The sequence below is a fragment of the Rutidosis leptorrhynchoides genome, chromosome 10 (genome assembly GCF_046630445.1).
Source record: "Rutidosis leptorrhynchoides isolate AG116_Rl617_1_P2 chromosome 10, CSIRO_AGI_Rlap_v1, whole genome shotgun sequence".
NCBI lineage: Eukaryota > Viridiplantae > Streptophyta > Magnoliopsida > Asterales > Asteraceae > Rutidosis > Rutidosis leptorrhynchoides.
This window is the reverse complement of record NC_092342.1, coordinates 121,246,548-121,261,031: the sequence shown is the minus strand read 5'-3', so window position 1 is coordinate 121,261,031 and position 14,484 is coordinate 121,246,548. Positions and strand designations below refer to the sequence as shown.

Sequence of the window (14,484 nt, the reverse complement as noted above, 5' to 3'; positions counted from 1 at the left end):
TATATATATATATATATATATATATATATATATATATTTACAAATAACTTAATTAATTATTTTAATTTATCACTTTATAAGTTTTATTACTTCAAGTTTGGTAATTTAGATATTTGACACCATATTTGAATTATGAAGCTAATTATATAACTTTATATAGTTTTGTTACAGAATTGTATATATTTATATATATACATAATAGTTTGATTAGGGTTAGGATTTAATATTTAATATTAAATGGTATTAGGGTTTAGTATTTCATGTATATGGTTGGGTTTATGGTTTTAAATAATATTAGGGTTTGAGTTTTAGATTAATAAATTAGAGTATTAATTAAGATCATTCATTATGAACGGATAACAACCCTAGCTCAAATTTACAAAACAACCTGGTGAAACTCTAAGGGCATTTTAGTCCCTTCAGAACGGAAAAATGAGGGTTGTTATAAAAATGCCCTCATGTGCGTGGCATGTGGTTGGAGTTAACGGAAATTTTAACGTCCATCAGATATAGGGACTAAATCAGCAACATTGACATACCACGAGGATAAAATCAGTAAAAAAAAGCACAAGGTCTAAATCAGCATTTTGATACAAACCACGGGGACCGTTTCAGCGATTTTGTCTTGCTTTAATGAAGGTTTCTTTCAATAAATTTCCTTTTTTTCTTTAAAAAAAAAAAAAAAATCATGGCTACAATGGTAATTAACCATTTCTCTCAATATTAATTAGTCAGATATTCTTTATTTTAAGGTTCGGAGGCGTCGTTTATATTGTTGTGTTTCACCACCTTCTCTTCCCTTTATTAATTCGATAACGTCTTTTATCTTGTGCTATATATATAAGGCCTCAGTTTATTCACAAATTTATTTTCCCTCAACCTTTACATACACATTTCTGTATCTCAATAACCAAATGAGAACAAGAAGCATGTGTTGTGATAAAAGAAAAACAGATTCTAAATCAACCGGTGAGAAAATGATACTCAGCCGGAAAAGAGCAAAGTCGTCGGCCGGAAAACCGCTAACGACGGCGACAGTTTCCGGCCATTGTGATTTCCTTGATGCGCTTCCAGACGACATCGTTTTGTTCATTCTCGCTAAACTCGGTTCCTCCTCTACTTGTCCTGCTGATTTCATCAGCGTTTTGTCAACGTAAGGATCCGTATAAAAATGAGAAAATAATATGTGCGGTTATTGTGCAAAAAGTTTGTTCAATCTGTAACTGATTTTGTAACTGATTTCCGTTTCAACAGATGTAAGAGATTAAACGTGTTAGGCGTTCACACACTTGTGTTATCAAAAGCTTCACCGAAAACTTTCGCCGTTAAAGCAAAAAACTGGTCGGAATCTTCTCTCCGGTTTTTGAAACAGTGCTCCGATGCCGGAAATGTTGAGGCGTGTTATACTCTCGGCATGGTTAGTTTAAATCTGAGTTTAATTTTCTTACAAATTGATTAATTATTAATTAATTCTGTAATAATGAAATAATATATTTTATTTTAAGTAATTAAATTAATTTTGTTAAATACAGATACGATTCTACTGTTTACAAAACAGAGGGAGTGGCGCGTCGTTGATGGCAAAAGCAGCGATTAACTCACACGCGCCGGCGTTATACTCGCTTGCCGTGATTCAATTTAACGGAAGCGGCGGAACAAAAACCGACAAGGATTTACGCGCCGGAGTTGCGTTATGTGCACGCGCGGCGTTTTTAGGCCACATCGACGCGCTCCGGGAACTTGGACATTGTTTACAAGACGGTTATGGTGTACGTCAGAATATAGCAGAAGGCAGACGGTTTTTAGTACAAGCAAACGCGCGTGAACTCGCGGCCGTACTGTCAACAACCCCGTCAAAGTTAATGGCCGGCAACTGGATGACGTGGAATCCGCTACCGCATTTACGTCATGGAAACGTGGTAGGTCCAGGATGTCCGTTACTTAGTGATTTTGGATGTAACGTACCGGCGCCTGAACCGCACGCGTCGAATCAGTTTTTATCCGAGTGGTTTAGTGAGAAAGTGCTTGAACCGGGACTCCGGTTGTGTTCACATGCCGGTTGTGGTAGACCGGAAACAAGGCAACATGAATTTAGAAGATGTTCAGTTTGTGGTGGTGTTAATTATTGCTCACGCGCCTGTCAAGCGCTTGATTGGAAGATCAGGCATAAAATGGAGTGTACAGCGGTGGATAGATGGGTGGATGATGGGGAAGGCGATGAGGATAACGGAAATGTTGACGGAGATGACGGAATGCAGGTTGAAAGTTGACGGTTACGGTAACGGTGAATGTTTAACGGCATTTGAAGCAAAGTTTATTATTTTTGACCTTCGCCGGAATCTGAAGTTGGTTGGTAAGAAAGTTAGTTACGGAGTACTTTTTCAAAGGGTAGCAAATTTTGTACTACAATATATGGAGTAACAATTTTAAAATTAAATAGAGCTACGTTTTGTATATGGAAATTTAATTTTAATTCATTTTAATGTAGTTATTTTAAGTTTTACTAGTAAACTACGAGCGGATGATTTTCACACACTTTTTTGATTCTCACACCTATTTTAACCTTTTGCTCTTCTAATAATACTCAATTGGTGTGTGAGGATCAAAAAAGTGTGTGTGAGAATCATCCCCAACTACGAGTAGTAAATTAAGAATAGGAACGTCAATTATAAGGTTTTGTGTTTTTAAACGCACACCACATAATTTTACACTATATACACATAATGTCTCTTATCCCCCACACCATTTAAACTCGTGACATTAAAACAGATTACTACCAAATCAATGGCCCTTTAGTGTGAATTATAGGGTTTAGCATTTATGCATTTTCTGTTGTTATTCTCTTCATAATTTCCAATCGACATAAAATCTTTTCACACACACCCATAATTAGGGTATGTGATGGAGTTTGTTAATTTTTTAGTGACTAATGGAAATCTTTGATGAAAGTTAAGGTAACAAATTGAACCTTTTTTTCTTCAAAAAATTTGGAAATGTAATTTGGTAAAATTCAAAGATTTATTTGAGTTCTACAATAAATAAAACAGACCTTAACCAACTCTATTTATATTTAGTTTCGTAGTTTGTTATTTCCGGGTGTTCGAAGATCTCGTGTTCAAGCTTCAGTTAAGGATTTAATAATTCACTTTGCTTCGCAATTAGTTGTTTGTGGAATATTTTGAGGTGTTCTCCTAACGAATGTAAGAAGAGAGCATCACCTGTGATTTTTTGATTATAATCGAGTAAGTGGCTAATGAGCCGTGTTAGTGAATTTAATACAAAAATAAACGCTAAACACATCGAATTAATATATACTAAACAAACTACCGCAAACAATAAATCAAAAAGTATTCACTCAAATAGTATACTGCTAATCACTAGTCGGTGGTAATATCTAAATTAAAAAAAAAAAAAAAAAAAATGAGCACGGTAAATAATTGAATACGGAGTACTTTCTACTACGAGTTGCAAATAATGTAAAAGTGTAAAACCTAAGATATGCGTTTGAAGTTTAGCATGTAGTTAAAGTCTCGTCTTTTGTAGTAGTATCTTTCTTGGATTTGATTCGAGAAGGGTCTCAATCGGGCGAAAATACCCGTCTTGCATTAGGTGTTGTACGCTATTTATAAAGAGTTGTACTACGATTAATGGGTTAGGGAAGCAATGGTGATAAGGGGAAATTTATGCCTCCCAGTGTCACCACCGAATAATAAATGGAAATACGAATTATGGGTTGTGGGTCGTGGGTGGTTTCTCTTCTCACGTTATATATTGCTCCATGTTTGTCAACATAAACTGATAAAAGATATTTATTTGTTATAATTTTTCAATTTTCGACTTATTCTGTTTTTCCTTATAGCTGGCTAGATAGATGAGTAGATAACATAAACTGTTTTATTTTGACAAAGTGGCTTTGATTCATTGATTGACAATGTTTTTCAATGAAAATTTATCATTTATTTGGTTTGATTACTAATTCGTATGTTTTCTTTTTTTTGACAAAAAAGACTGAATAGTATTAACAGATCTTCATCAAAACAATGAAATACAAAACAAAATACACTGACAGAGTCAAGTTTGATCATAAGAATATTACAAATTGATAGCCGAAATTAAAGACTACTAATTCGTATGTCACTAACTTTTATTCGTACATTAATAAACATGTTTTCAAGTAAAATATTTACAAAATGTAAATAAATTACCTATAATAATGCGTGAATAAAAAAACATAGTTTGCAGATCACTTTCTCTTTATTTTCGATTCAAACTAATAATCCAAATAAATGTTAAAAAAAATCACACAAAACGTTAATTGAAACAACGCACAATTGGTTATTGGTCTACTTATTAGTATTAGTATTATATATTATATATTATATTATATTATATTATATTATATACTATGTCTAAAAGGTGTAGTTGAAATGAATAGCAATATTCTTTTTTTTACTTTTCGCAAAATTAACTCCCTACCTTTTATTGAAATACAAATGGAACCCCACTTTATATGTATATTTTTTCAAATTTCACAAACTTAGCCCCCTAACTTTTATTAAAATACACATAGAACCGCCACTTTACTAACTTTTTTTTTACTAATATTCAATTTTCATAAACTTAACCCCCTAACTTTTATTAAAATACAAATCGAACTTCCACTTTATACGTAATTTTTTTTTCAAATTTCACAAACTTAACCCCTTAACTTTTATTAAAATACAAATCGAACCCCCACTTTACTAACTTTATTTTTTTTAAATAAAACCCGAACGCTAAAAGAAGCAACTTTCACAAAAGGAACAACCCTTCAATGTTAGATGTAGAAAAAAATTCTTTTTTACAAAATAGATCAAGACTTTTTTTTAACTCGCATTTAAAACGGAGCCCCCGGCGCGAAGCGAGGGCTCCACAACTAGTTAGTACATATTTAACTAAAAGACATTAGAGGATGATTAATGAATTATTTCTTATTCCTAATTAAACTTATAGTATTATGGTACTAATGATATATTGCTGCCTTTAAAAAAAAAAAAAAAAACTTATAGTATTATGGTACTAATGATAATGATAATGATAATGATAATGAATGATATTGATTAGACATGCAAGATAAAAATAAGTTAAGTATTTGGGTCGGCCTACTTCGCTGGGCCCAAAATCGCTAGCCTGAAAAAGGAAAAAAAACGTCCCCTTCAAAATTCAAACCTGCACCCATCTGGAAACAATAAAGGTCACCAAGTCACCCAGCCACTTATGTCTTTGTGTTATTATTTTACAGTGTTTAATATATATCCCTTAAAATTAGAGGGTTGGACAAAATTAAAAAGGTAATTAAAAGGGGGGAAATTTAACATAATGTAAAGACCGGGGAGGTAAGGTGACAAAATTGCAAAAAACTTTCAAATAAATAGTGCCATTTTTTTGTCCTTTTGTGTTTTCCAAATGAATCTATGTATAATATAAAGATATGGCACGATGTATGTTAAGTAAGACTATTTTTTTTTTTTTTTTTTTTTTTTTTGTCCATTATGAAAAGATATCAGCAAATATTACAACCTTGACTTAATAAAGATCCAATTTTACATATGGTCTTATCAATCCCGGCTTTTATTACATGTAAGGTGATTTGGATGGTAATGGTATAATCATGTACTGTGTTAGTAGGATGCATATATGATTAGGGGTGTTCATTTTCGGATATCCGAAATTCGGATATCCGAATTTTCGGATATCCGAAAATTCGGATAGTGAAAAACCCCATCCGAAATCCGAATCCGAAATTTCGGATATCCGATTTTCGGATATCCGAAATTTCGGATTCGGATATCGGATTATCCGAATATCCGATATTTTTGAAGAACTTCGAATATTTTCGGATAATTTTCCGGATATTCGGATAATTTTCGGATATTTCGGATATTTTTCGGATATTTCGGATATTTTTCGAATTTTTTCGGATTTTTTAGAAATTTTCGGATATTCGGATATCCGAATATCCGAAAATTTTAAAAACTCCATCCGATATCCGAATCCGAAAAATCGGATATCCGATTTTCGGATATCCGAATTTTCGGATATCCGATTTTTCGGATATTTTCGGATTCGGATTTCGGATAATTCGGATTCGGATTTCGGATTCGGATATTTTGAACACCCCTATATATGATCATGGCTGGTCTACTGTGATATCTTTTTGTTATTTTGTTATATGTACTTTTGTTTTTTTGTTATTTTGTTATGGCTTTTGGTCAATGCGACAGAGTGTTTGTAAGTCCAATAGTAAATCGATTTACTATGACTTAGTGAAAAATTCTTATAATCTAATTTTTTGTTTTTCGCAAAAAAAACAAAACAAAAAAAAGTTATTAGAATGTTTGTATTTTTAGAAGCAACCATTTCATGATCACAAAACAGTACTTTCCTTGATTGTTTTGTTTTTTGGTTTTTGCCACTTTGCTTACTAAACGCTTGTATATGTATATAGCCTCGAATAATTTAATGAATATATCACATCTTTAGTTTGAGTAAAAACGCAAAATAAAGCGAATAATATCGATATTTTGCATTTAGTAACGTGCCAAAATCATACGAATACTTGACCTAAAAAAAATCCCTTTAACATAGGACAAAAGAGTTTGAACTTGTGTCATTTCTGTCCCTTTCAAATCCGATATAAAATCTTAATTAATTCCTGATTCATACGTAAAACATAATTGCATTAACCAAGTGTTACCATGGTTTAACTTCACATATAGTACCTACACGTACTATCAATTAATTTAAATATTAGACTTTTTATAAATATCTAGAATGATTTTGGTTTTAAACAAGTTAACAAGATTGGAATGTAAGACTACTTTTTTGTTGTTGTTCTTTTTATGTGTGTGAAAAGCGAAGGAGTGGTTATGGTAGTAAATAAAAGGGATCCTAGGTCATTTATTTATCATAACTACCATTCCACCACTTCATTCCATACCTCTTTTTATTCTCGTTTTAACTTTTTAAGTTGGTCATAAAGCCTAACCATCAAGTATTTGACCAACACATCAAATGGACAAGAAAACATCACCATTATAAGTTGTCAAAAAACTCATAATTATAATCGAAACTAATTAAGATTTAATAACAACTTCGTTTATAACTAAACTAACAATATACTATATTGGTCTTATTACAAGCGTCTATATCAGAGTACTCGTCAATCAAAATAGATTTTAGAGATTAAAGATGAAATTTTATTTGTGAAAAACAAAGTTTGCGAAGAATTTAAAAACTTTATCATTAGTGAAAGTGGAGACTTTGACTAAGACGAATGAAGTTTATGATTGTAATATATGTACATATATATGTAATTGGGAGTAGTTAATCGTAATTTTAATTTAGAGCTCAAGGATAGTTAAGGACATTAATCATAAACAATAAAGGTGAGAATCAAATACATATAAAGCGTGTTACATGCATGTTTTAGTTCTACAAAAACACAAAAAAGTGTCTTACATGTTAGATTTCTACAAAATAAACCTAAAAGTGATTTCCTAAAAAAACTTGATCTCATAAACCATGGGTAACTTCAAAAGGAAATCAAGAGTGATGGTGGGATATTGATGAGCAAATGCTTCTTTATTTACTTTAGTGCTTATATTAAAAATAAAGATTTGGTTAGTGGAAGAGAATTTTGTTGTTGCTATAGTTGTATGTGCTTTATGCTTCAAGGGAACCCATTAATGAATTTCTTTTTCTGTTAAACGAGAGTGATATATCCCACAACAAAAAGGTATATATCCATGGCCATAATACTTTAATTTCTATAACCGAAACTCCAATTATTCTATATTTCTAGATGCACATACATTTCTCGGAGATCCTCTTAAAAATAGTCTTTATACCATCAAATTTTTTTGAAAGGAGAATGCTCTCATATGCCACGCACAAACATGTTTTCGGACGAAAATCTTAACTGCATTACAGAAGTTCGAACTTTAAACCATCTCAAAAGACAGGTGGGCCGGACCTGGGTCCTGAATACATTTGATATCATATTTGAGACAATAGATAACAAAGTTACAATAATTTACTGTTTATATCTTGTTTGTTTAGTGAGTAAAACTTTACTTTTTACGTGATTTATTTATGCATTAACTTAACATTTCAAAATTAATAAGGTGAATGTTCAAGTAATATTCCGTTACTACATTTTTCTAGGTTTTTCTGAGTGTGAAAATCGAACTCAATCAAATTGTTACTTTTCAAAACCACTAATTATAAATAATCCAGCCTCACTTACAACGTCACTTATTATTCCTGTATTCTACTATTCCATAATGCATGATGATACACTCCTATATTAATCCATCACCCGTATCTATTTTTATGAATCATTGTTACGTTAACTTTTATATTTTCATTTATAAATAGGGTTGAATTACCATTGACGCATTGCATGAGTGGTATAAGCTCTGGGTTGAATCTGAGTCCTTGTTGACGCATGTTCGAATTCAAGAAAGAGGTTTTCTCAAAAATTCTGTTGTGGTGAATGAAAGTGTATGTCCTAAGTCATTCGGTTTAATCCAAAGCACACCGAGTACCCAATGCGGCGAGGGTGTGTTTAACACCCTGATTTTTTTTAAATCACAGCGGAAGACTTAATTTACATAAATACCCTTAGTTAATTACTCCATTGCAAACCACCGGTGTTACATTATAAGACTAGTTACATATTTATAAAAGTTAAGACATCAGAGTTCGTCTTGTCAAACATATCTTCAAACAACCACTTCTATCCCGAAACCCGCTAACATCCAAAACCTGCAAGGGAGGAGGTGAGGGGGGTTAGCACAAGGCTAAGTGAATGGAATCATCTAACAGATATAGCATACAGTACCAACATGTACAACTACAGCAGCTACAACAATCAATAACAGGCAACCGACAACTAACAACTAATCATCTGGCAACTAACAACTAGCAACTATCAACTATCAACTGGCATCTAGCAACTAGCAACTATGCTCCAACTAGAGGATCGGCGCCTTGTACGGGCACACGACCACTAGCTGATCAGTCTAGCATCTACCGATAGTCTTTACTACTGAATCCTCAGTATAGTCATCCACACGCAGGTGATGCGTCGTTCAGCACTATACTCAACAAACATCAATAGCAATATGTAAAGATATTTTCCAACCTATATTCATCATATAATCATTCATTCATAAGCCTATATCAAGAATTCAACCCATAATAACAGATTAACGCATGCACACTAGACACACACGCTAATACCTCTATTTATAACCCAAATATATTTTGATATAGCTTCCAAAGAGTTTACCATTGGAAAGGATTTTTCATTACGATTCCAACGATACTTGATTCATCAAAAACGGAGTTACGGTTTGAAAGTTATGACCAAAACAAGTTTCCACAAATCTGACCCTGTGCTCACACGTGTGACTGAGGCCTCACTCGTACGAGTGAGTCCTCACACGTGTGGTTGACCCTCAAAAGTGTGGGTGCTGATGAACACCTACAGCTCGCTATTTTTGCATTTTTTGACCCCAAAACATGATTTTTGCAAGTTCTAACACCAAAACCACTTCAAATACATCATATAAACTATATAGCAACTATTTCTAACATCAATTAAGCATATCTAACACATTAAAGCAAGAATCAAACTCAAAATCACACTTTTTAACTCAAGAACATAAAAACCCAATTTCTAACAATCAAAGTATGGATTCAACAAGACAAACCTGAGATGATGCTCACAATGATGCTAGAAATCAGTTTCTAAAGTCTCTTAATCCAATTTCAAGTTTAGATCAATTAGGGTTTGTGAAGAGGATGAAGTTTAGGTACGGTGTTTGTTTAGAAGCTTCAAGAAAATAAGAGAAGTAGCTGACTTCTTGCTTTTATATTTAGGTTAAATACAATACCCCATCACACACGGGTATTTACCAGTTATCTGATATTTTTCGTACTTAATTTGACTACCCTAACGGAGTCCAAATTAAACAAACAAACATGTTCTGTGACCCTTGTCACAAACTGGTCTCAACTAAACAACCAAATAATTATAAACATTTAATAATTAAAATCACTAATTACGCCATATCTAAGGGTACAATGGTCATTTCAACTAGGCCCAAAACACGGGTGTTACAAATCTACCCTCCTTAAAAGAGATTCCGTCCTCGGAATTGGGTCAACTATGGTCAACAAAACCCAAAATTGTTACTCGAACCGCCAAAACACACGGTCAACTTTATCGATCTTATCCCCGATATCGACAATATCCACCACAATTGCATAGGGAATTGAGATTCTTGACGTCAATACACTCCCGATACAAAATAAGTTATCACAATCTTCATCGATCAATGTCCGTTAATCCACTTAAGCCCACAAATTACACGATCAAGTCAAATAATCAGAGTCAAATTCATGTTTCTTCGCCATTCCGTATCATAAATTTCACGATCTGTCATCCAATTCAACTCTTTATACAGTCCACTTTTCCCAATTATCCAAAGCTTAGGCAATTGAATTAGTTATCATGCTAAAATCTATACATATGTCCACGAAATTACCTATTAAGTCAACAGAACTTCACAGGTTATTCGTCTCATGTCCATGTAAGACCCTATTTCTGTTTCTGACATTTTAGTTATTCGGGACGCCGTCCAAACCTTCGGGACGCCGTCCAGCAAAGAAGGACGGGACGCCGTCCAAGAATTTAGGACGCCGTCCCATGTGTCTGTCGGGCCAGCTGTGGGATTTCAAGATTTTTAGAGGGGTATGTTGGTCTTTTCACATGGTGGCCGGTTTTAAGCCACAAATGGGCAAAGGTTGAGCTTATTTAACCCTCGGTTAAGGGATGTGTGTGAGTCGGGTTCTCTTTTGAAGAATTATTGTTTGGTACCTATGTTCGATATAGGTGGTTCTTGCTCGATTGTGGATGGTTAGTGGTATCCGCTAGTGTTCACTATAGTGTAACAGAGCGCGATGTTGCACTACTCGTTGTTTGAGGCCGAAAGTGCGTATGTGATTGATGAAGCATGACCTTCGGGGTCCGCTGACTTCATCGTGGTATTGATGAATGATGAAGCATGACTTTCGGAGTCTGCTGACTTCATAATGGGATTGTTGATTAATGAAGCATGACCTTCGGGGTCCGCTGACTTCATTATGGTGTGGTTGATTGGTGAAGCATGATCTTCGGGTCCGCTAACTTCATCATGGTTGTTGTTTGGTGGAGCATGACCTTTAGGATCCGCTAATTTCATCATGGGAGTATGTGATTGGTGAAGCATGATCTTCGGGTCCGCTGGCTTCATCATGAGCGAGGTGATATATTGGTGAAGCATGACTTTCGGGTCCGCTGACTTCATCCGGTGTTGATATTGGTGAAGCATGGCCTTTGGGGTCCGCTGACTTCATCAGGAGAGTAGTGTTACGTCGGCATGGCATAACATTATCGGGAAATGCGAGTACCGGTGGAAAATGAGAGTACCATTCTTGAGTTGTGTTGTGGGAACTATCGGTTGTTTTATACGCCGATGGTGGGGTCGTGAGGACCATGTGGTGTGATTTGTGATGCGATAGCCGTGTTTCGCTCACATGTTGTCACGGGTGTGACAATAGCCGATTTTGTACACCTTAGGACTAGCGTTGCCAAAGTCGTTCTGGGCGCTTTTGGTTTTAACCGTTTGTTATGATGTTACGGTAGTTGCGTATGGGTCGTATTGCGCACTACAAGGGATGTTTAGTGATTGGTGTTATCCGTAAGGATTCGTTTGGATCGGCCTTCATCGTTTCGGATTGTTGACTTTAGGATTGAGACTTGGTTGCTTCTAGCATTGTACCTGTAATGGTACGCTGAAGGGTTGATATCTCGGTCCGAGATTGGTTGAGTTTTCCTGATGATAGGGAGTGAGCATGGTTTTAGTGCTCGGATAGTGGGTTTGATAAATCGTGGGAGACGATTTTAGTTGTTAAAGGTGATTCCTTGGGAAGAGTTGACTAGGAAAGTCGGATTGGGACTTATGTTGAGGACCGTGGAGTGTGGTCCGTTTGGTTAAGTGACGAGGATCACGAGGACGTGATCGATTCTAAGTGGGGGAGAGTTGTAAGACCCTATTTCTGTTTCTGACATTTTAGTTATTCGGGACGCCGTCCAAACCTTCGGGACGCCGTCCAGCAAAGAAGGACGGGACGCCGTCCCATGTGTCTGTCGGGCCAGCTGTGGGATTTCAAGATTTTTAGAAGGGTATGTTGGTCTTTTCACATGGTGGTCAGGTTTAAGCCACAAATGGGCAAAGGTTGAGCTCATTCAACCCTATCTTCACCAACAAAAGACTCTCAACCATTTTTAGTGAGAGAGCAAGGGTTTTAGAGAGAGAGAGGTTGATTTGGAGAAGAAGGAGTCGGATTCTCGCAAAAGCTTGGGTTCTAAAGTTGTTCATCTCACTCCTAGCTACGTTGTGGTGGTATTGGTAAGCTCAAACTCCGAATTTCATTTGTTAGATTTGATGTTCAAGTTAGGGTTTTGAGCTAGATTGTTGTGAAACCCTTTTAGATGATGAAGTAGGTTCATGGTGACTTGTTAATCTTGTCACTTGGCGGGTTTTGGGTTGGTTAACGTTTTAGCGTTGATTAGGGTTTGATCTTGAGTTTAATCACTAGGTTTAGTGATTATGGAAGTGTTGGAACACTTTTGGGTGTGTTTGGTTGCCTAATTTTGAAATGGGTCAAATTAGGATTTTGGTGTCAAAATGGGTATGACACGTGTTTAACACTTGTATTCGGGTTTAATTGGCGTGTTAGAACCATTTTCACTCGTGTTAGTGATTATTGGTTAGTTTGGGCGCGGTTTGTGCTTGGAAGTGCATTTGGATCGGAATTGCACTAAGTGTCATATGGGTTGATTTGTGAGTCAACCCTAATTGTGTTGTTGTGTTTGTGATAATGGAATAGGTATGTTCCATCGGCGCGTTGCGGATTATTTTGGAAGCATTCATCAAGGCGACAAGGTGAGTGTTAATATCCTATGTGCATATGTATGTGTAGGATGGGTGCGGGTAGGGTGAAGTGGTTCTCCGTTATAGAGCTCACTTCACATATAGGTGGATTGATGGACTTGTGTATAGGTCCAATTGGCACGGTTGTGCGTTTTGGTTGACCACCTTTGACGAGGTGCACACTTTGTGTGTACGTTATCACATGGGCGGGTGATGTGGATTATATAACCCCAATGGCGAAGGGTTAATATTGTGAGTGGAATAATTATGCGTTCATGTTTATGGCGTATTTGTTTGTGGATGTTATGGTAGCATCGAGTGTGAACCACGAGCCGGTAGCACTATAAAAATAGATGTGAACCATGATCCGGTAGCATCGAGTGTGAACCACGAGCCGGTAGCACTATAAAAATAGATGTGAACCACGAGCCGGTAGCATCGAGTGTGAACCACGAGCCGGTAGCACTATAAAATAATTGATGTGAACCACGAGCCGGTAGCATCGAGTGTGAACCACGAGCTGGTAGCACTATAAAATAATTGATGTGAACCACGTTCCGGTAGCATCGAGTGTGAACCACGAGCTGGTAGAACTATAAAATAATTGATGTGAACCACGAGCCGGTAGCATCGAGTGTGAACCACGAGCTGGTAGCACTATAAAAGAGTATGACTCAATTGCGTATGGTGTGAACCACGAGCCGGTAGCACCATAGCATTATGGTTAACCTTGGGAGTTTTACGCGTTGTTATATATATATATATATATATATATATATATATATATATATATATATATATATATATATATATATATATGTATACGTATAATGTTGTATTGACGTGATGTAGCTAACCCTCCGGGTGTAGCTTATTGGCATTTGTTCACATTGTCGTTGGTGAACTTACTCATTGTTGATGTTGTTAGTTTCTTGCTTAGAGATCGTACGGTATGCTTATTGTAGTTGCCTTATTCATGGATGCTTCGGTATGCGGTATTTGATATTTGTGTGGCGTGTCCATTTTATACATATATATGTATGTAGTATATTATCACTCACTAAGCGTTAGCTTACCCTCTCGTTGTTTACATTTTTATAGATTGCACGGATGCGGTGGCTCGGGTAAGCGCGGGGACTAGTGGACTTGCTTTTGGATTTGATTAGGATTGGGTAGCGTGTCCCTGATAATGCTAAAAACGAACATATATTTCATAGCATTATTCCTCAAGAAAGACAAGCTTTTAGTTGCAATTGTTCTATTTACAAGTGATATTCGTTTAAATAATAAAAGGTGAAGACAAAAGACAGATTCGACGAATTGAAGACGCAAACGACCAAAAAGCTCAAAAGTACAAAAGACAATCAAAAAGGTTCCAATTATTGATAAGAAACGTCTCGAAATTACAAGAGTACAAGATTCAAAACGCAAAGTACAAGATATTAAATTGTACGCAAGG

At 35.6% G+C, this 14,484-nt stretch overlaps 1 protein-coding gene across 1 annotated transcript; it reads left to right on the top strand.

Annotated features, from left to right (window-relative positions):
- Window positions 1-826: 826 nt before the first annotated feature.
- Window positions 827-2,500, top strand: LOC139872180 (F-box protein At1g67340-like). The gene is made up of 3 exons (XM_071860015.1): window positions 827-1,153; window positions 1,255-1,417; window positions 1,533-2,500. The coding sequence occupies exons 1-3, from the start codon at window positions 915-917 to the stop codon at window positions 2,268-2,270; spliced, it is 1,140 nt and encodes a 379-aa protein (XP_071716116.1). The 5' UTR covers window positions 827-914; the 3' UTR covers window positions 2,271-2,500.
- The last annotated feature ends 11,984 nt before the right edge of the window (window positions 2,501-14,484 follow it).

Bases quoted from the DNA above. Each gene is read 5' to 3' on its own strand.
- LOC139872180 (XM_071860015.1), top strand. From the start codon at position 915: ATGAGAACAAGAAGCATGTGTTGTGATAAAAGAAAAACAGATTCTAAA. The intron at 1,154-1,254 runs GTAAGGATCCGT...CCGTTTCAACAG, and splicing joins TTCATCAGCGTTTTGTCAAC to ATGTAAGAGATTAAACGTGT. The intron at 1,418-1,532 runs GTTAGTTTAAAT...TGTTAAATACAG, and splicing joins CGTGTTATACTCTCGGCATG to ATACGATTCTACTGTTTACA.